Here is a 22861-nt window from a genome sequence, read left to right as displayed (position 1 = left end):
TCTTCCCAGATGTTGAGTGGCTACTTCAGTTGTGGCCTGCCATAAAAGCAAATTTCCATGAGCCTGGGGAGGAGCAGACAAGTGATACTATGTGGCAGTTTATTGGGGAACAGGCTGATGAGGCAACCAGCGACACCGCTTCTCAGATTTCTCTCCCAGAGTGCTACCTCTATTTGGGGCATCATTCTATGCAATTTTTTCTTATTGTTTTGGAAGCAAAGTGCTCAGTAAGCACGCACAGCTCCACAGTTCAATGTGCAACATGCCAGAGAAACTGATAAATTCCAGGTACCAAGTATTTTTTGGAGGAAAATTGTCCTTAAGTCTGAAACAGCGATCTGATTTTCAACATGCATGTATTACGAAAGGTACCCGCCAGATTTTAATCAGGCAATAACATACCGTACCTTGAGAAATGGTAGGACCCTGAGAACTCCCATCACTGCTGCTATGCCTAGACCATGTTTGTGGCTACAGACCAGGGTGTTGAAGTCAAGGCAGATGAGCTATTTGTTGAGCTCAAGCTTGGTTCAGAAGCTTCTGCCAGTGGTGAGAAAATCACATCTTCCTCTAGATCAGAAATGGCTAGTTACTGAGTTGCAGATTTCAGCTGCAAGTTGTCAGTGCTGCACTCGCTATCCTGGTAAGCAATGCTCATGTCGAGAGGGTGCTTTCACATATGGGCAACACATGGACTGACAATAGGAATTCTGTGTTGACTCCTCTTGTGAAAGCAGAGCATTGTGCAAAATTTAAGAACTGTAGACAGTTCTTCAAATGTGTAAGACAGAGACCACTGTTGCTTATGACTTGTATTTCTAATACAAAGTACGTATTCTGAACACTTGTATTTTTGTTCTTTATTTAAATCCAGTTCTTCTGACACTTCTGTTCTCTTCTGTCAAAACCTGCTGCTTTAAAACAAAGAAACGTGTTGCTTGTTCTGCCTTTAGTATTCGAGATCTACAGCGTTTCTTGCCACATAATAGCAGCAGAATAACCCCCTGCTGTAAGGGAGATACTGGACTAAATGCACCTGAAACTCTCAAGTTGAGTAGACCCATTAATTGGTGCTTGGTATGTGCTGCTCTGGTTTGCCAGAAGCGGCTTTGTCATGCTGGCCACATGACCTGGAAGCTATACGCCGGCTCCCTCGGCCAATAATGCGAGATGAGCGCGCAACCCCAGAGTCGGTCACGACTGGACCTAATGGTTAGGGGTCCCTTTACCTTTACCTTTAAGTCAACACTTATGTAAGTTCCATTCCTTTAATAGGTCTGCTCTAGTTGGGACTAGCAATTGGATCGGTGATGAAATCTGCTTTTGTTCTAGCAATGGGATATTTGGTTTATTTTTTAACCAATTTTTGTTTGAGCAATTGAATGATTGCTGATGCAACCTGTTTTTGTTCTTTAACAGACATAGTGTCCATTAATTAAAAGAAATGGTTTCTAACCTTACCTGCTGCTGTTGGTTCTCCTTTTCTCTCTTCATTTTCTCTACCTTTTTACCTTAGTGCTAGCTGTAATGTTGAAATTGTGATTGTCTAGTCAACAGAAAGTATGCACTAGAAATTCCTGGCAAGGCAAGGCAGCAATAACCTCACTGCCGGTCAGGAGCATCAACTATGCTCAGTGCAAGGAGGAGACTGATCATCCTTTTTCTGTCCATTTTAAGAATGTGAACTGTCTTCAAACAGTGTTACCTACAGAAAAGTGCAATTTCTTGCTATGGACTCCTTTCATCATGGTCCAGGGACCACTGTGTAGATCTCACACCTGGTGTGTTTCGATGGTGGTGGAAACAATGTAAATTTCCCACTGCTGTAGGATGTAATATATTGGGGGGGGGGAGAAATACTGCAGTTCTATTATGATTATTACACATGTGCAGGGCCGTCTTAAGCATATCCGGCGCCCCCCCCCCCCGCCCCGTTTCCCAGAGCCCGCAGCACCCAGCCTTGCCGTAGGGCCGGCCCTGCACATGTGTTACAAATGCAGTCATGTTGTAGCTGGGTGTAATGTATGGCTCCTTCTGAAAAGAACGGTTGGATTTTTTTGAAAGACAAATGAACTTCAGTAGGCTATGGATAGCTTTGTGGAAGAATGTCCTATAGAGTTCTGTGGGGCTTAGTCCTTAGAAAGTGGGTTTCAGATTGCAGCCTTCAGGGGCACCTGCCTGTGCTCTGTCCTCCTCATTGTGAGTGTCCCAATCTAAAACCACCAGGCAAGCTTCTGCTCTTCTTAAAACAGCCTTCTCATGAGCAGCCTGGCCTGAGCTCAATTAAACCCTTTGGGTGAGAAGCACGTACGCTACCTTAAATGTTCCCTACTCAAGCTCCCAAAGCATGTGACAAGGGTGACGCTGTGGTCTAAACCACTGAACCTCTTGGGCTTGCCAATCAGAAAGTTGGCGGTTTGAATCCGCCTGACGGGGTGAGCTCCTGTTGCTCTGTCCCAGCTCCTGCCAACCTAGCAGTTCGAAAGCATGCCAGTGCAAGTAGATAAATAGGTGCTGCTGTGGTGGGAAGGTAAATGACATTTCCGTGCGCTCTGGTTTCTGTCACGGTGTCCCGTTGCACCAGAAGCGGTTTAGTCATGCTGACCGCATGACCTGGAAAGCTGTCTGTGGACAAATACCAGATCCCTTGGCCTGAAAAGAGAGATGAGCGCTGCACCCCATAGTCACCTTTGACTGCACTTAACCATCCAGGGGTCCTTTACCTTTACTTTTACCTAAGCATGTGACAAGGAATGATCCCCACACTTCAGCTGGACCTGGGAACACCCACAGTAGTTAAGGATTTTATTTTAATTTTCCAACTGGTGACATATTTGCTCATTTGTTAGACTTTCTGTTTTTTAAGTTGAATGATATGTTCTTGAGCCCCATGCCATGACATCACTGGACCTGGCTTTAGTTTGAGCCCTGAAATCTCCGTGTCTGAGGATGCTCCTGACCTGGCAACCCTCGGTATATTCTGTTTAATCATTAGTATCCCTCAGTGGTGTACAAACCATACAGGGATTAAAAGAATTAAAAAATTGCCGGAAACACCTTTTCTATTTGTTAAAAAAGAGCAACTTATTTAACTTACATTTTTTTAAAAATCCACTGTTGTACTTCAGCCAAAACTAATCTAGAGCTCCTCACTTCTCGCAAAGCCTATGAGCCTAGAGAAACAGAGATACAGTTGTACCTTGGAAGTTGAACGGAATCCGTTCTGGAAGTCCATTTGACTTCCAAAACATTAAGAAACCAAAGTGCGGCTTCCGATTGGCTGCAGAAAGCTCCTGCAGCCAATTGCGGAAGCCCAGTTGGACGTTCGGGTTCCAAAGATTGTTCACAAACTGGAACACACACTTCCGGGTTTGCGGCGTTTGGGAGCCAAAACGTCTGAGTACCAAGGCGTTCAGAATCCAAGGTTCGACTGTATAGGAAAACTGTGTATTACTGAAAGAGTGGCAAAGAAACACAAGGTTTGTGGGACCCCTGTTTTAAATTCAAGTTGGGGGAAATGCACCCCCAGATCATCCCCACACATAACCAATGCATGCCCCTAGTAAATATGTCCAGAATTTTTAACATTGGACGTTTTGGGCACATCTACACCACACATCTAAAGCATATTTAAACATATGCCCTCTCCCCAAATAAACATGGCCTCTCCCCAAAGAATCCTGGGCCCAGTGCTTCTCTCTCTCTCTCTCTCTCTCTCTCTCTCTCTCTCTCTCTCTCTCTCTCTCACACACACACACACACACACACACACACACACACACCCACACACCCACCCACCCACACATCCTGCCCTTCATTCCTAAATGTAACCATTTCACCACATAAAGGTGCTTATATCTAGAACAGTGAAGTTCCCACTTGGTCTTTCTTTCGGATAAGCAGGGCAGATTGCCGTTCCTTTCACCAGCCACAGTAAGATTAAGTTTCTTGTCCGCAGGTCATTCTAAGGGATGAAAACGAAAATGAAAAATAAGGTATGCCATTTAAAAAATGCACTCTCATAGCCAAAGAGTTCTCAGGAACAGGGTGCAACCAGTTCACTTTCAGTGGTCGTCTCCCCCCCCCCCCCAATAAGTCATGCTTTTCTAAACAGATAATAAGGCTTTGAAAAGAGCATGAACTTCTCTGGAAATGTGGAGGTGGTTTATGACAGTAAGATGAGAAATGTCAGAATCCTCGATGATTTTAAAGAGCCAAAGGGGAACTGAGAGTAAGCGGAGCCGGATTAAGACCTGCAGGGGCCTGAAGCACTGAACATATTATGAACCTCCCTCATATTTGATTCAAAATAAATACAGTACATTTTATTTTTTTTCAAAATGGCACAAAAGTTACATGCACGCTGAAATCAAAATAGCTTCTTTCTCAATGACTACTTTGATCCTTTTTTAAAAAAAATCAAAAATCTAATTTTTGGGGTTCCCCTGCTTTGCTGATTTTCTAAGCACATGCTACTGAAGGGGACCATCTGGGGAAGTGGGGGGCCGAGGGCACCCCAAAATTTCAAGGAGGGGTCTGGGCCCCCTCGACATTCCACGGCAGCTGCCGCCCAACGTGCTCACCTCACTCGCGTGTGCCACAAGTGAATAGTGGCCATGAAAAATACAACTTCCTTGAGGGTAAAGACTTGGTTATGTGGGCACAAACTTGGCTGGGGCTTAGTTAGAAAACTATAAATTCGATGAAAACTGAGCCAGTTTAATTTAGGTGTAGTAAGTTTTGCACGTGGGACACGGGTGGCGCTGTGGGTTAAACCACAGATCCTAGGGCTTGCTGATCAGAAGGTTGACGGTTCAAATCCCTGTGATGGGATGAGCTCCCATTGTTCGGTCCCTGCTCCTGCCAACCTAGCAGTTTGAAAGCACATCAAAGTGCAAATACAGTGGAACCTCGGTTTATGAACACCTCGGTTTACAAATTTTCAGTTTACGAACGCCGCGGACCCATCTGCAATGGAATAATTCACTTTCAATTACTTTCAATGGGAAAGTTTGCTTCAATTTATGAACGCTTCAGTTTATGAACAGACTTCCGGAACCAATTACACCCATGCTTCGGGTTAAGTACGCTTCAGGTTGAGTACTCCGCGGACCCGTCTGGAACGGATTAATCCACTTTCCATTACTTTCAATGGGAAAGTTCGCTTCAGTTTATGAACGCTTCAGTTTAAGTATTCCACGGACCGTCTGGAACAGATTAATCCACTTTCCATTACTTTCAATGGGAAAGTTCGCTTCAGTTTACGAACAGACATCCACAACCAATTGTGTTCATTGTACTTTCCAGTGGGGAAGGTAAATGGCGTTTCCGTGTGCTGCTCTGGTTCGCCAGAAGCGGCTTAGTCATGCTGGCCACATGACCTAGAAGCTGTACGTCGGCTCCCTCGGCCAGTAAAGCGAGATGAGCGCCGCAACCCCAGAGTCATCCACGACTGGACCTAATGGTCAGGGGTCCCTTTACCTTTAAGGTTTGCACATATTTGTTGAACAGATGCAGGAAAAAAATATCTCAAATAATGGCAATCAGCCTGCAAGAGAACTGAGGTAAGTTCTTTGAAGAACGGAGGGTGTTAGGGAGGGTTAGGGTAAAGTTTAGCGGGAGTAGCGGGTAGGCAGAAACTTTTTGTACCATTTACTCTGCTCCATCAACCCCTTGCCTGGATATCTGTTTAAGTTAGATGAAGAGTTGGAGAGAAGTTTTCTATCTGTGTCCAAGCCGCCTCATGTAAGGTTTTCCTTTCGTTTCTCCCTCCCCAACTTTTTTTTTTTTTGCTTTGAATTAGGTCAAAGGCTTGAATTTCCTCAGCATATAAACAGCAAAAAGTATTGCCTGTTCATTATTGCTCCTGGGGGTTCAGCAGAGAGCAAGCGAGCAAGGAGAGAGTTTAGAGAGGACAAAAGTAAGTATCCGAGACAACTTGTTTAGCAGAGCTCTGGCTAATTAGGATAAATAAGAGTGGGACAAGGATAATGATGACGATTTATCGCATTAGTCAGGTTTCTTTCCTTCAGAAATGAAACTCATAAAGTCCTATTTTTGAGCTTCATGTTATGCCCATTTCAAGGCAAAACCAAATTGCTTATTTGGTTAGAAACACAATGAGGAGGAGAAATGGGTGTTTCACTTCTCAGGAACAGAAGGAATACGCAGTGGGGATGAGGGAAAGCAATGCTTGGATAAGCATACTTGAAAATAAGGCTGCAAACCTAGCCTCCATTTCTAGGGAGTGAGCTCCATTGAATTCAACAAAACATACCTCTGAGGAGACATGGTTGGGAACATGCTGCAATTCCCATTGACATCTGTTGGGCTTTCTTCTGAGCAAGCACAAGGATGGTGCTGTATATATTATTTATCCAGTTGCAATTTTAGTCTGATATACGTATCTTGTTTTGCTGGTGGCATTTGGGACAATATAATTTTGAGCATTTCCTCCATCACCACAGCTCTGTATTTCTGTGGGAAGTGCCTAACAATTCCCCCCCCCCCATTGATTTCTGCTTTGTTGGGCTTCTTTTTCTTTTTGCACTTCCAAGTACAGTTAGCAGGATTGTAACTGTGGAAATAGCCATTCTTAGTTTGAACGATTATCCCCAGAAATGAGGCTGTTGAATTAAAACGCCATGGTGGAGATCTGTGTTTTCCTATTCCTGTGTACGGTTTTATCAGAAATGCTTCCTGCAGCTTCTTCATTAGCTGGGGAAAAATTAACATATTGATGGTGTATGCTCTCTGTATGACTAGGGGTGGAAGAATCTGGCAGCTTGGTCCTTTCCATGTCTCATTTTGCTAATCAGTTCTCCTCATTTCTGCAGCAATATATGATTTTTAAATAAAAAAAATCCCCATGAAAATTAATCCGTATTTTGGCATGAATTTCTCCTAATAATCACATGTGGGTATGCAGCTAATGTACACATTGCTTTTTTGCTAGCGAGTTCCCCAAATGTATGCATTTTTGTAAACTTTCGTTAGTTGAAGAACTGCATTGCAAAATTTGGATATGTGTGATGAATTTCAAAAGATAGCTGCGTTTCATTTTTCATACTGCTTTCGAAGTGTGAATTTGATAGATTTGCCCCATGTTTACATAGGACTGGTCTGTGCCACTGATCAATTCAGTGCCTACCAGGGAGCACCACTGGTCAGAATTGGAAAGGATTTCAGCAGAATTGGGAAAGGGCTGGGTCAGTTTGACCACTTGGACTTTAAACTTTAAAAACATGGGTAGAAAACAACTCATTCAACCTTGAACCTGCTTGAACATGTTGGAAATTTCATCATAATTGGGAAAAATTTGGAGAATACATGAAGGGACAGTGCCCCACGATAAAATCCTGGGTTTATTTCTAAAGTCTCGTATTGAGCTGATTTGATTTGATTTAATTTATGTTGATAAAATTGAAATATGATAAATCCTTTTTTTCTTTTTTGTGAATTATGATTATATTCGAGAACTATAGGATATATATTTGTAGGAATGAGGGGAAGCAGTACCGAAATACAGTATTTAAAGAACCTGAGAGAGAGATGAGTGGAAGTCTGACAGGAAAGGAGGAGATATAGGGGAATAATTTGAGGTGAATATAGCTGAAATGTATCTGGATTATTTTGATTATTATGATTTTGGGTATGAATATTTGAATGTATGGATTTTGTTTCTTTAATCTGTATTTTCTTTATGATTATGAGTATAATTATTTCTGTTTGACGCTATATGATATTAATTTTTACATTACATTTTCATCATTATTTCATTATATGATATGTTTTCATTATTATTTATATATGATTTTGTATGTTATTATTTCTATATTATTTATATTATGGTTTGTTTTGTTTTTTTGAATGTGTATGTGATTATGTGATTGTATTTTAATTTGAATTTCAATAAAGTTAATTTTAAATTTTTTTTTAAAAAGGAACAATTTAACTTTCTCAGGATCTGTTCCCTGGGTATAAAATGGGCATTTGAGTAATCTACACCACAACTTTATTGTGAAGAGATACTGGCCAAGACTTATAAAGTCTTTTCACTGTCAAAATTTGATATGCTGGACAATAGTCTTTAAGGGACATTATGTCATGTGGGTTGTATCCAGTATTACTCAGAGTAGAAATTAATGGACATGACAACTTAGGTCCATTATTTTCAATGGGTCTACTCTGAGTCTGAGTAATATTAGATATAACCTGTGTGCATAAGGGAAGGGAAGGGAAAGTTTCAAAGCAGCAAACATTCTGCTCCCACCAGCACCACCCCTGAGTTGGTTTCAGGTTTTTTTCGTGTTTTGCTAAAATTCAGAACAAATGCAAAACATGAGACTGTGAATGAGAGAGGTTGAGTCATCCCTCCTGCCCCCATGGTAAAAAGTGCAGTTATTAAGTTGTTCTGGGCAATCCAGATGTCTTCCTTTAAGGAAGATTCCTATATTGCAAAGAAATTGCATACTTCCAGCACTACAAAATTTTTGGGTTGGATTCAACTAAATTCAACTCAGAGCAGACACAATGAAAAGAATGGACCTACGTTAGTCACACACCTTCATTTCAATGGGTCTGCTCTGAGTGGGACTAACATTGCCTACAACCCTTTATTTCTAGGAAAACATGGTCCTTTCCCCAGTTGTTGTGCCTTGCTATTTCATGTCCTATGTGCAAAGTGGTTACATAGATATCATGGGCCCCAACTTGATAGTGCCTGTAGGACCTCCAGGAATGACAGACTGGACTCCCTTGCCTTCCATGCTTATGCATTTTTTTAAAAAATGATTTGTTTTTCCTGGAAGATGCTTAGACTGTGGTAAGGAATTCCATAGTCTTCTGTTAAATTTGGAAACCTATTGGCTGACTGATTGCACTTTACTCCCCTGCCCAGGGAATTCATTGCTGAGTTAGCTTTTCTGAATTCACTGCCTGTAACACAGATAATTTATCTCATTGTTATTCATTGTTGGAACCAGTGATCTCCAAAGGGTCACATTTGACTTACGAGACCTAGATTCAAGTCCATAATCATCATGGATTCGCTCAGCATTAACTCTTAGTGATCATGTAATCACATGGTTCACAAAACAGAAGAGAAGGATGCTGCAATGGTTAGAGTGCTAAAGAGGGTGTTAATAAAAGAGATGAGTAAATAATAATAATAATAATAATAATAATAATAATAATAAGCTATAAACTATGAGTTCAGTAATGAACTCACAGGACAGGGTGGAAGACAGAAATTATACCAAAGACCTGAAGAAAGAAGAACAGGTTTGGCAGCCTGCTGAGATGGCAATGAAGAGAGGGCCAAAGGGACTTCCTAGAGAGCTCAAGAGCCTGGGTTCCACAACTGAAAAGGCCCTGTCCCATGTCTCAGCCAAATGTTGGCAATTGGATGTGAAGTAGGACCTCTGATGAAGATTCCTGGCCATGATGGCTGGGCTGATCATCCTGAAGGCACTATGCTGGCTGCCCCAGCTGTAATGGGTGTAGAATCTTGTAAGAGAAAGCATTCCAATCCAAGTTCAAATTTCCTGGGCCCTGAAGATCATTTTTTGGAAAGGTCTTTCAAGGCACTCTTAGTATGTGATATGTTTTGGTTGTTGGGTCAGTTGGTGTTCTCTGGGTGTTGTTCAACAATGACTTCCATTGTCCCAGACCATTGGCCATGCTGGCTGAGGCTGATGGGAGTTTTAGTCAAAATCTTTGGAGAGCACCAGATTGGAGAAGGCTGTGTTAGGCTTATTCTACATCTTTCCCTGCTGCTGCTCCCGTCTGCAGCAAGCAGAAAAGTTTGTGGTATGGGGCAATCCATTGCTCCTGTGGAGCCTCCAGGGGGGTTATTGCCCCTGCTCCTCTAACAGCCTTAGATATGGACAGTGCAAGACAGCATAGGACAGCAGCAGCTGTTTCCCCCTGGATATAACCCAGAAATAGCTGGTGCCGTTTGACTCTGATATTAGGCAATGTCTCTAATGAGGGCTCCCTGTTAAGTTTTTCTGCTGGGAATGCATTTCAAGTCACTGATTGATTGATATTTATATAACACCTTTATATAGACCACTCTTTCATAACTTTCTCAGGATGGCTCTTGACAAAAAAAATATGTTGTAATGCTCCGCTTCTTTAAGGTGTAAGCAGTATAAAGCATTACAAAAGAAACTTATTAGAAGAGATTTGCAGACCCTCCAAGTGTCCCTATTTTCCAGGGACCATCCCGGATTTACAGAAGCTGTCCTGGTTTCTGATTTGATCCGGAATGTCCCTCTTTTCCTTAGGACACCCCTCTTTTATTAGAAAAATGTTGGAAGGTATGGAGTTACGTGACTCCCAAGCCAAGGAGATGAGTTACTATATAACCTTGATCATCATCATCATCTTCATTGAATAGGACAGCCCTATTTTCATTGGATAAATGTTGGAGTGTATGGATTTGTAATGAAAGAGACAGGCATAAAAGATGGGTGGGGGACCCTACAGAGATGTAACATGTTATTGGATGCATATAGTTACTTTAATTTTTTTGTCTTTTCATTTTAGAGTCTGAAGAACATCATGGGTGTTCCTGTGACTTTACTCTTTTTCTTTTCTGTTCTGCCTTCCACTCTCTCCCAAGTTGTTGTTCATCATACAAGCTCCGAGGGGATATGTACAAACGCTTGTGACTTTCACGGCTATAGTTATACCTGGTGCAAGCAAAGTGGTGGCAACGGGAAAGATTGGGACTACTGTTCCTTAGAAGAAGGCTTGGGAAGCACAGGTGAAAAATGTGCCACATTGTGTGATCTCTGGGGGGGCTCCTACCACTACTGCTACTTAAAAAATGGAAAATGGAACTACTGTGGATTGATCAGCGAGAAGGGCTTCGCCGAATATGCTCAGGACAACAAAATGTGTTTTGATAGATGCCGAGCAACTGAAGAGGGGTTTCACTGCGATACAGGCCATGGCAGGCAACGTTGCTCTCCGTTCCACGATGTGACCCCCACTGGTTTGCCCTGCCACAACAACTACCGTTGTGCAAAATATGGAACCAATAAATACCGATGCCACATGGATAACGACCATGGCCTCTGGGATCACTGTGGACGCAGGGCCCAGAATAAGTGTGTATGGGAGTACTCTGAGACCAATTCCTCCCTGGTGGAGATTTGCAAACTTCCCATCTCTCAGAACGAAGGCAAGATTCTCTTCCGCCGAGAAAGGAGGGATAGGATGCTCCCTCCCACCAAGGAGGATTTCAAAAAGGCCGTCCATCTGATCGACAAAATCGCCTCCGTCACCAGCCTTCCTGACTCGGAACCTCTGGAAACTCTGCGTTTCTACAAGCAAGAGGATATATTCTGCAAGGGTGTCAATTATACAGGCGTGGAGCTGGAGATAGGAATGACCAAGGAGAGTGCTATGCCCATTGCTCATGTCCTCTTCCCAGAAAACCTGAACTCTGTGGAGATCTTGCGCTTAGCTTTTTACACCAGCCTCCATAGCACATTTTATCAGCCTGCCTACACCATTGCCATCTCTGTTGAGGAACCAATGTTATGTTCCACTGACCACCAGTGATTAACTCGCCCTGCACACAGCTTAGCGATTGGCTTCATGTGCATGCAGTTGCTGCTTTGCCGCGCTATCACCACTGTAGCAATTTGCAGATGCTGCCCCTCCCCATATTGCAATATTTACGATGGTTCTAAACCAATCAATGGCTTGAGTTAAGTCCAGCCTCGGACGCCATTTTAGTACCAGTCCTGTTCCCACATATATCAAGCTAAAAAGCTATGCATTGATGACAACTTCAGAATGGGGCACACAAGAGATATGGTGTACTGGGGTGGCTTTTTGTATTCTTTGTAATCTCCTATAATAATAATAATAATAAACCCTAGCACTTATGGAATTAATAAAATCTACTATTGAAACATGATGTATTTCTTACCTTTTCATTCTCTAGCCAAATGTATCTGCAGTCGGTGGCAGAGCTTCATGCTCTGGCACTGGGGGACAGAGAGCAGGTGGGGGCGTGGCTGGTGCACATCCTGGGGGGCGTGGTGCACACCCCGGGGGCGTGGCATGTGTCCTGGGGTGTGGCGCATGTCCTGGGTGTGTGACGTGCTGCTCGCAGGGGTGTGGTGCGTGTCCTGGGGGTGTGACGCACCATCTATGGGGGCGTGGTGCCCAGCGTGGGCGGGGGGGGCAGCCACAATGGCACCTTACCCGGATCACGCTGCTGGGGGTGGTGCACTCCCCCTGCCCCCCTTCCTCCTCCAGTATGTGCAGTTCTGTATACAAAACAAACCTGAGATACCGGTACAAGGATAGCTAAGCTATGGCCCTCCGAAAGCTGGCAGACTCCAACTCCCATCAGCCTCAGCCAGCACAGTGATGATGGGAGTTGTAGTCCAGCAGCACCAGGGGGCACCAGGTTGGTCACCCCTGATTTAAATAATAGCAAAACAGACTTTTTACACCCTTTCGTGTTCCTCTGAAACATGCCCTCCCCCAGGTATAATTGCCATCTTTACAGACACAATGGAATTGCGTTTGCATCTCTGCCTTGAGAATGGAGTGCGGGATGTACAGTAATTCTGAACTGGGCTTCACTTAAATGGCACTTGTAGACAGTGCTATACTTATGGATATTCTGAAGTCCACAAATCCCAGGTTTTCCCCAGAATGTGGTTCTCTAATGACACTTCATCATTTTGACTCAGATTGGCCATGTTTACTTAGGAAGCCAGAAATAAGTGCTTTTGGATGAGGCTACTTCCAAACTGCGAGCTCCCCCCCCTTTTTTTGAGAGGATCACATTGTTAAGGAATAAAACCGCTATGTGTTGATTTTCATAACATAAGTAGCTATTTGAGTCGCATTCTCCTGGGCAATTTTCAGAGGCCTTGTCTCGTCTATCAATAGCCAGAAGGCTGATGTGGGAAGAGGGGTGATGGGGCAGACAGCATGGTACATTGAACCATGAGTGATGTGGCACTCTGGCAGACATTGTACCAGCTCTCCTCCATCACACCGTGCTGCGATCATAATGCCAGCATCGATACAGCACATGCAGTCATAGGCATCTGCAGTGAAGGATACAGTACTGTGATCTACGTGGACAGCTTAGGACACACAGGAACTCAGGGAACTGTCTGACAATGAATCAGACCATTGGCCCATTTAGTTTAATATTGCCATTGCTTGGCAACATCTCTCCAGGGTTTCAGACAGTGATCTTTCCCAACCAGATACGTGATACTGGAAACTTTTGTGCACCTATGTTTTGGGATGTTAGGATTAGTTGACTAGTCAGGTTGTTCTGAGGAAAAGTACAACTCCATGGGGCGTTTTATGACTGCTCTTAAGATCGACTTCAGGGGTGTTATTATCTACTGTCAATCGTTCTGTTTAAACTGAATTGTAGCTTGCTCTGAAATTGTAAGATGAAGGGCTGGATAAAAGTATACTTAATGAATATAAAGTGCTCCACCACTGGGACCTTCCAAGGTTCGTTGCAGAGCAGCGTGCGGACAAAACACAGCTAATTCCCGGCTTGGAGCCCTTTCAGACAGCATACAAAGCTGTCGCCAATTCTGGCAGTGTTAAAAGGATTGGCTCAGAAAGATGATTCTAAAACTCTTATATGATCAGAGGAAGTTCTGGTTCCAATAAGTGGGGCTTGATAGAAGCATGACCTTAAAGCACGAATTGGAAATAAAATCCATAAGGCATCATCCTTGATGATCGTCAGATATGTTCTAAGGAAAGGTTAGTATTATTTGATTAGAGATAACCAGTTGTCTTCACAGGACCACAATTCCAAGGGTTCTTTGCAGGGGAGGAAGAGAGGGAGGGAATTCTGGTTACAGCTCTTCATGGCTTAGTGTGCCTTCTGAACCCTGATAGGCTCAACTTGGTGCTGATAACTCAACAGATTCATATATACAGCTACTTGGAAGGCTTGCTAGCTGAGAGGGGGCTGGATCCAGAGCAAATCAGTCACACTTAAGCCTGTGTATACTTTCATATAGATTTCATGGGACCTCAGTGTGGGTGATTTGAGGAGTGCTCACACAGTGGACACTACATTCCGGAAAAGTAACTGAGCTGGACAGTCATACGGTTATTCACAAACAATGTTCAACAAGTGTATAGTCTGTGTACCTGCGTACACTATGATGGAGCTGTGCAAATCAACAAATGCACACTGTTTCAGACAAGCATTTGTACCTGCCTAGGGACAGCTTGTACTTGTATTCAGTGTAGTGTGTGTGAACAAGCCGTTGCTCTTGATCCAACCCAAGGAGAGGAGATGCCGGAATGTACAAAAGGGGACACCACAAAGTTGATTCACTTCTTGAATTACAGTGGCAGCTTATGCATCCCCCCGCCTCCCAAATAGAGGACACACATCTATATAGGCAAAGTTGCATAGAGGCAAGTTGTAAAACAAAAACCCATTGTTTAAATAGAAATACAGCCAGGTGATCTGTGTGCCTGCTCAGTGTGCTGTCCAGGTACCAAATGGGCAGCTTCAGGAACCCTCCCGTCTCGTCTTCCAACACAATCCTTACCATTCAATAAGCAAGTCCTATTGAATTCAACAGGCTTATTCGTGGGGTCAGGACTGCAGATTTAGTTTCTTTATGTTTAAACAGACCAGCCCTTCAAATAGGAGACTCTTTCAAACAGAGGGCTACAAATCTACAAATCTGGTTCCAGAAGGCTTTTCTCATGTGAGCCATAGATGTGGTCCCTGGACTGAACACAACACCACACCTATGGCTCACATGAGAAAAGCCTTCTGCAACCAGATGCTTGTGGGAAGCCCACAAACAGGACCTGAGCACAAGGGCCCTCACCCTTCCTGCAGTTTCCAGCAACTGGTATCCAGAAATATTGCTACCTCTAACCATGAAGGTAGTCCACTATCAATACACCGTCACTTATCAATACAGTTGCTTCTATACCTGTAATGTACTTGTAGTCTGAAGAAACACAGCTACGCTTAAAAAATATTTAAAAAATAGCAATGACCCTAAATGACCCTTGCCGCCACCTTCTTATAGTTGGCTCTGATTTGATTCTGAGGCAATCATATTTGTTTTTGCTCTAACAGGAGGCGGGTGAAATCACATTCCTGATGATTCATAGCCTTTGCTTTGCATTTCAAAATGTTTTCTTCCTCACAGAAGTGTCACTTGGATCAGGAAGGAAATCTCAGCAGCAGCAGCCAGTTGCTTCCCAGACGCCTGAAAGAAGCCTGCCAAGTTTTGGAGGTCTTTATTGTATGGGACACTCAGGTCAGTGCTTTGATCACGCGGCCACACGGAGATAAGCAAGATATTCCAAGGATTCGTGCTTTACTTTATTCTGTCCTGTCCACCACCTCCCCACCAAGGACATTATCTAAGGGTGTCCACACATCACATCCAACGAGGGCACAATCTGTGCACTTGTGTACATAGCAATTGAGCTGGCCTGTTTGGAATGCAGAAAGTCCCAGATATAATCCCTAGCATTTCCCAGCAGGATGGGGTGTGTCCCCTTCCTCAAACCCTGGAGAGCTACTTCTGGTCAGCACAGACATTACTGAGCTAGATGGACCAATTGCCTGGCTTGGTAGGTCATTCCATCATCATCATCATCATCATCATCATCATCATCATCATCATCATCGTCACCATCATCTTTTCATTATTTATAACCCTTCCATCTGACTGTGTTGCCCCAGCCACTCTGGGAGGTTTCCAACATATATAATAACATAATAAAACATTCAAAGACTTCCCTATACAGGGCTGCCTTCAGATGTCTTCCAAAGGTTGTATAGTTGCTTATTTCCTTGGCTTGGGGTGTCACCAGTGGGGGAGGAAGGAGGGTGTGTGTGGGGGGGTGCGGTCCGCCCCGGGTGTCATCCCTGGGGGCGTATTGACAAAATGAGGGTTTTTAAAAAATAAAAAATAAATTGGGCTCACGAAACTTTTTAGGAGTGATGTGGTGGCTTAGGTGCCTGCAGGTTCCGCACCGCCTGAAACGGTAGCGTGGGACTTGCATCTGCTTACTGCCTCTCCCTCAGCCATCCTACAGCTGAGGGGGAGGCAGCGGAGAGGCTCCAAGCATCGAAGAGGCTCGCTCCGCCCCCATGGGCAGATCGCCCTGCCCCAATGGGCGCGGATTGCCCCACCCCCCGGGTACAGGACACGCCCCCACTCCAGGCACCCAAGCGGCGTGTCACATAATCCTATACTCTCAAACATTTTATCTGATGAAAAGAGGGACGTCCTAAGGAAAAGAGGGACATTTCTGGATCAAATCAGAAACTGGGATGGCTCCTTTAAATCTGGGACTGGCCCTGGAAAATAGGGACAATAGGGTCTGAAAGGCTAGTCAGTGTAAATGCACACACATTACATTCTAACCCCACCTTTTTGTCAAGAAAACCAGGATTGGGGACATGAGCCTTACCATGACTCTGTGGCGAAGGCCAGCCTAAAACTTTGTGACTTGTTTCAAGGTTGCTGCATGAGCATTGTGTTGTAGAGACTGTGCCTCCCAAGCCCACCCCCAAAACTGTAACTCCTGCCTCACAATGGTTTATATTAAGACAACATCTGTGTGGCAAGGCAGGCTTGCTGAGCGCTTGCTGCCTGTCATCTCTCGGCTGTCAACGCCTTCTCTGGCTCCTGGCAAAGCCAGCTGGAAACAAACTGTAGTTGCAGCCTCTTTCCCAGAGATCACATGTGGCAGCCAACACATTGTCGAAGTTCTGAGTATCAAAAGGCCGCATGGCTAAGTTCCCAAGGTTGCTGTTCTTGGCTTGAGAATACCTGGCATCAGGGACAACAGCTAGCTTTCCTTCTTTTTTGTCATTGAAGTTTGCCACCAGTGCTGGATCCGAAGGCATCGCAGGGACATAAAAAAAACAAAACAGAAAACTAATGATAGTATTGCAGTACACTCCTTTTGGCAAGAATAACAGCTAGAATTGACAAAGCTTCCAGACCTATGAAACATTTCTCCCATTTAAAAAGAGACTTCCAATGGCCCCATTTTTAAAAGCTCTTTAAAAAAATCAATCTCTGACTGAAGGTGATCACGGATAAGGGAAAGGTACAGTATGAAACTGTAGAGTTGGAAGGGACCACAAGGATAATCTAGTCCAACCCCCAGCAATGCAGGAATCTTTCACCCACTGAGGGGCTTGAACCCATGACCCTGAGATTAAGTGTCTCATGCTCTGACAACTGAGCTATCCCTCAGCATTCTCTTCAATGCAAAATCAAGAACTATATTTCCTTTCTTTAGCTTTTTTTTAATTGCAAAAAATCATTGAATAAATAAAATAGGACATCCACATATGTATACATGGGAGTTCTACTCAGAGTAGATGTATCTGAGTATGACTAACATTGGATACAACCTATAAACTATAATTTGATAATATCATGTATTCATATACAGTGGTACCTTGGTTCTCAAATTAATCTGTTCCGGAAGTCTGTTCCAAAACCAAAGCGTTCCAAAACCAAGGCACACTTTCCCATAGAAAGTAATGCAAAATGGATTAGTCCTTTCCAGACTTTTAAAAACAACCCCTAAAAAAGCAATTTAACGTGAATTTTACTATCTAACAAGACCAGTACTGTGTCCAGTTCTGGGCACCACAGTTCAAGAAGGATACTGACAAGCTGGAACGTGTCCAGAGGAGGGCAACCAAAATGGTCAAAGGCCTGGAAACGATGCCTTATGAGGAACGACTTAGGGAGCTGGGTATGTTTAACCTGGAGAAGAGACGGTTAAGGGGTGATATGATAGCCATGTTCAAATATATAAAAGGATGTCATATAGAGGAGGGTGAAAGGTTGTTTTCTGCTGCTCCAGAGAAGCGGACAAGGAGCAATGGATTCAAACCACAAGAAAGAAGATTCCACCTAAACATTAGGAAGAACTTCCTGACAGTAAGAGTTGTTCGACAGTGGAATTTGCTGACAAGGAGCGTGGTGGAGTCTCCTTCTTTGGAGGTCTTTAAGCAGAGGCTTGATGGCCATATGTCAGGAATGCTTTGATGGTGTTTCCTGCTTGGCAGGGGGTTGGACTGGATGGCCCTTGTGGTCTCTTCCAACTCTGCGGTTCTATGATTCTATGACCATTGATCCATGAAATGAAAGCAATAATCAATGCTCTGTACTATTAAATAAATAAGACAGTATTGCAGATGATAAACCTGCACTGATTATAATCATTGTTTGGATGGGGGGCTTTTATCCATTTCCACAGTCACACAATCAATCAACCAATCATTCATAAAATGAAAAACAAGCCACAGACACAAAAATGAAAAAGCCACACAAAGAAAAATGCAAAAAATAGCAGAACCAAAAGCATCAAATATCACCTCAGAACACTGCAATCAGAAACGGAAGGTTTTAATTATGATGGGGGGGGGGGCTCAAATGAGTGGTGCAAGGGCAGAAACAGGAGGGGAAAAGGCTTAATTACTATGCAGAGGACTCAAATGAGCAGAGCAACAGTGAAAACGGAAGCTCAGGAGCACGTTCGGCCTCCGAGGCAAAGTCTGAAAACCGGAACACCCACTTCCGGGTTTGCAGCATTCCAAGTTGTTCGGGAACAAAGCTGTTCGAAAACCAAGGTACCACTGTACCAAAAGTTAGTTATGATTTAAAGAGCACTGCGTGCACTTATTAGCTAGACATTGGTTAACAACCACATTAAATTAAACCAAGTGCCATGCTTTAATTTGCACTTACCACTTTTACTTCTTAGTGGGTTGCACAGAGGAAAATGTGATGCCCAGGGTATGGTATCTGGACAACCTTTTCCAGCTGCGGACCAAGGTTCCTTTCTGGGCAACCTTCCAAGGAGTGCCTGCTGGGAGTGGGTGGAGCCAGGGGCAAGAATGAGCAGTGCAAGAAATGTAAAAAGAAATATCATTTCACAGGGCAGGTTGGGCTGAACCTCCAGGGTGGGAAAGCCAGTTGCATGCTACAGAACATCCCTAATTTCATCAGAGAAATGTTGGAGGGTATGTTGTTTCTGATGAATTATGTGGAGAATTTGGCTGAGAAGTGCAGGGCATGCTCCACTTTGACCCCCCTCCCCCAGAATTCCCTCCCAAACGGGGGCTGTAAGTGTTAAAGGGAGGAGGGTGATAGCAGTGATTGCCATATAGTTTGGGACACAACTGCCCTACTTTGCAAGGCTGTTGTGCAAGGAAGGACACAAGCAGGCTTTCCTAGCCTTTTTGTTCCTTTAAAGATCATAGAATTGTAGAGTTGGAAGGGACCCCGAGAGGCATCTAGTCCAACCCTCTGCAGCACAGGAATCTTAGGTAACAAGGGTAAAAGGAGTGATGCTAGAAATGGTCAAAGGACAAGAGAAGCAGAAGCGAAGGACAACTCACACTGTTACAATAATAAGCTCCCCTTCTCCTGCCCCAAACTGGTATATGTCTTCTGGAAATGACTATTGTATCAGATTCTATGGAAATTGTCCCTAGTTTATAAAGACAACTGTAGGCCTGAGTGGGCAGTTGCAAAGGCAGGTTGTTTCCACATGAAGGCCCTTGAGTGTTGTTACAGATTGCTTTTCTGCAGCCAAGTGGAAGAGGAATTAAAAAGCGTGGAATGAAAATGGAGAAGGAAAAAATAAATAAAAGATACCAGGGGTTTAAAGCTGCTTCCCATGGGGAACAGGCACTGACTAATTTATAAGGAATTAAGGGGCAATTCATCAATAATATGCTGGCATGGCTGAACAGGAAGCAATTAGAGCAGTTAGAATCCACAAAGAAGGAAGCTTCTAATCAAAGGCACAGTGACCCTGAAAAACCTGAATCGTGGGTTAGTGGCCTACACTGGACAGGCTGACACTGCAAGTAGTGTACGTATGGGGCAACTTCCTCAGATCAGGTCTGGGGTTGGGAAGCAGACGTAAATTGGGGGAAATGCTTGAATGGAGTGTAAAAAGTAAGCAACAAAAGGGTGGAAATTCCAGGCATGGAAGAAACAGTCTACCAGGGTAATTTTCATCCACCCATCCATTTGTATGCTGTTTTCCCACGGAAAAAAAATCACCTCAAAGCTGCTTACAACAAAGAAATCAGGAATACATTTCAGACAAACGCTACCAAAGAAATTGTAATAGCATAGCAAAACAATAACGTAGGAACAATTTCACAACATCATAGCAAAAAATATCAAATCCAATAACATACCAAAAAACCCCAAACCCCAATACCAATACTATGAATATAACAAGTTTATTTAAACAACATGCAGTATCTGTGAGGGACAGGGGATATCGCGAAGTCCCTCCCCTCCTGAGTTCAAGCCCATCCCCGAGCGCAGGGGAAAGCAGGGAGAGTTCCGATTCCAGTGGGGAAGCAGGAAGTCATGTCCGAGGCTCAGACAAGGTAGCGGAGCCAGGGTCCCAGGTGGGACAGGAAGGGGCAAGCAAGGGGGGCAGACCCATCCCCCCAACTCCGGAATTGCGCAGAAAGCGGAGAGGGAAGAGGATGGGTCTCCCCAAGTTGTTATGTTGGAGAAAAACGCGCCAAACGCCATTCGGAGGTTTTGATTCAAGCTGAGAAGATGTGTTCTTGTAAATAGCATTGCCTTCAGCACTGTAAATACGCAGCACCAATAAAAGATAAAATGCAGAGCTGTGTAGAGTCGTTACTCTGAAGTAGCCCGCTCCGGCCACTGTGACAGTATCCAATAAAAAGGGAGCTTCACAGTTTCACTTTAATCCTGGAAACACCCCTTTCATGATATTGTTCACAGTCCCTCTCCTGCAGCCGCTTCTTACAAGGCTTCCAAGGGCAAAGAGAGGAATAGCTGAAAAAAAACCAAACAAACAACCCTCGTGATTTTCACACACTAAATACATCTCTCAGCCTCTGTAGCACTCTGTGCATGTGTACATGTGAATGCTGTCCCTGAGAGTTGGGAAGCTGAACAATGGCATTCTGCAATCACAGGTATGTTTTAGCTGGTTTGAGTTTTACATTTGAATTACAGATGTGAGAAATGCAACACACACACACGCACAAACACGCACACACACACACCCCCTTAGCATCCATTGCCATGCTGCAGAGTACCAGGCAGAAGCTGACGTGTGACGTCACCGAGGGCAAGCGCATGAGAGTGGTGTGCCTTCTCGGGGCCGAAGCGATAATTCCCATGGGAAAGCGTTCCTCTGCGCCATCTGGGAAGTATGCTGCTGAGGAGGAGATGGCTGTGCGAGACTGTGGCAAATTCTAGACATGGGATTCTCATTATCACGTTTATTAAAGAGCTTTTACAGTGTAAACAAAAACAAACAATAAGGCATTTCTTATGCTCACAATGGGACTAGAAAACAGCAACTGGCATTGCTCAAAGACCCACAGCCACAAAAAACGTCCTCCTCGGAACATAGGAACCTGACTTATGGCAGTGTGATGTAGTGGTTAGAGTCCTGGACTTGGCCCCAGAAGACTAGGGTTCAAATCCCCACTTGGCCATGGCTTTCAACCAGTCACTGTCTCTTAGGCTGACCTACCCCACAGGGTTGTTATTAGGATAGGGGATGGGGTTAAGGGAGAGCTCTGCCAGCACCTTGGACAAAAGGTGGGATATGAACACCAATAAATATAAGAGCTAAATAGTGTGTACACTGGCTGGCAGCAGCTCTCCAGGGTTTCAGGCAGCAGCAATCTTCTGGAGATGTCAAGGACTGGACTCGATACATTGTGTATATAAAGGAGAGGCTCTATCCCTTTGCTATGGCCCACCCTCCAGGATCTGTGCCAACAAGCTAGTTAACAGCTCATCCTTTGGACACTGCCATGGTGTTCGGGGGCAGCCCTTGGAATAAGAATCGTACAGAGTTAAATCTTGTGGGTTTCCCCTCCTCCTCCTCCTCCTCCTGAGGATCAGCCTAGAATTAAAACCGCCCATTTGCAACAGTGGAGCAACCTATAAATAAAGAGGATCGGTTGGCTGGAAAATTTCAAGCTGATAAAAAAGTAAAGGCCACACTATTTTAAGCTCTTTTATCCAGTTAGCTGACTAAAAGCATTTTATAGCTAGGTCAGAGCAGCTCACTGGGATACAGGGCATTCATTAGCTTCCATAGATCTGTGCGTTAAGACAGGGAAGCGGCAGGCAAGGAAAATAGCTTCAGTCAGCCAAGAACATCTGAAGAATTTTTAGCCAGAAGAGCCCTGAAGAGGGGCTCAGGGAGGGTAAGCTGTGCCCAGCCTTTAAGACATTTGTCTCTCTCTTGTGTGTGTGCAGACGCATGCTGTTTTTAGACTAGCTCGTCCCTGTTCTAAATAAAACGATACATACTGTACTCAAGGACCAGACTTATGGATGATGCGTTTTGCAAAAGGAATAGAACAATGCAATCTGGTACTGTTCTGTCTCAGTCTACTGTATTCTGTTTCATCTCTTGCTTTTTAAAAGGTTTTTCTGCGTGAGCATTTAAGTTTAAAACACTAAGCATGGTTGACTAAGACAGTGCACACAACCAGCTTCGCCCCCCCCTTCCTTTTGCTACTCTATGGTGTTTTTATTTGCCCACGTCCAGAAAGTGTGTGTGTCGTAACCTGGATAGATTGTAGTAACTTTGACGTCTGTGTGCTCCACCTCACCCAAATTCCAAGGAAGTATTTACGATGGGCACATTAAATCAGGATCACAGCAAAAATGCATGTCCACCACATGCTTCGCATTCCATACAGGCAAACATTTCTCAACCACAGGCACTTTCGCACATGGGGAAAATCCCTTCTGCAAAACGTAGTTTTGTGAATCGGCCCAGGCATCAACAGATATGTAAATAGAAG

At 44.0% G+C, this 22861-nt stretch overlaps 1 protein-coding gene across 5 annotated transcripts in view; it reads left to right on the top strand.

Moving 5' to 3' along the window:
* Positions 1-11935, top strand: part of LOC118092250 (uncharacterized) — a 75870-nt gene extending 63935 nt beyond the window's left edge. For 4 of the 5 annotated variants that reach the window (XM_035130116.3, XM_088654309.1, XM_088654311.1 and 1 more), the window contains 2 exons: positions 5804-5920; positions 10552-11935. In XM_035130116.3, the coding sequence (XP_034986007.2) occupies positions 10567-11574 (1008 nt within the window). In that variant the 5' untranslated portion in view covers positions 5804-5920; positions 10552-10566 and the 3' untranslated portion in view covers positions 11575-11935. Of the gene's footprint in view, positions 1-5803; positions 5921-7582; positions 7602-10551 lie in introns of those variants that run through there. The other variant, XM_035130117.3, reaches the window with a different exon arrangement.
* The last annotated feature ends 10926 nt before the right edge of the window (positions 11936-22861 follow it).

Source organism: Zootoca vivipara, chromosome 11 (assembly GCF_965207765.1).
Source record: "Zootoca vivipara chromosome 11, rZooViv2.hap1.1, whole genome shotgun sequence".
Lineage (NCBI taxonomy): Eukaryota > Metazoa > Chordata > Lepidosauria > Squamata > Lacertidae > Zootoca > Zootoca vivipara.
Note: the sequence above shows the minus strand (reverse complement) of the source record. Positions and strands in the feature narration are given on the sequence as shown.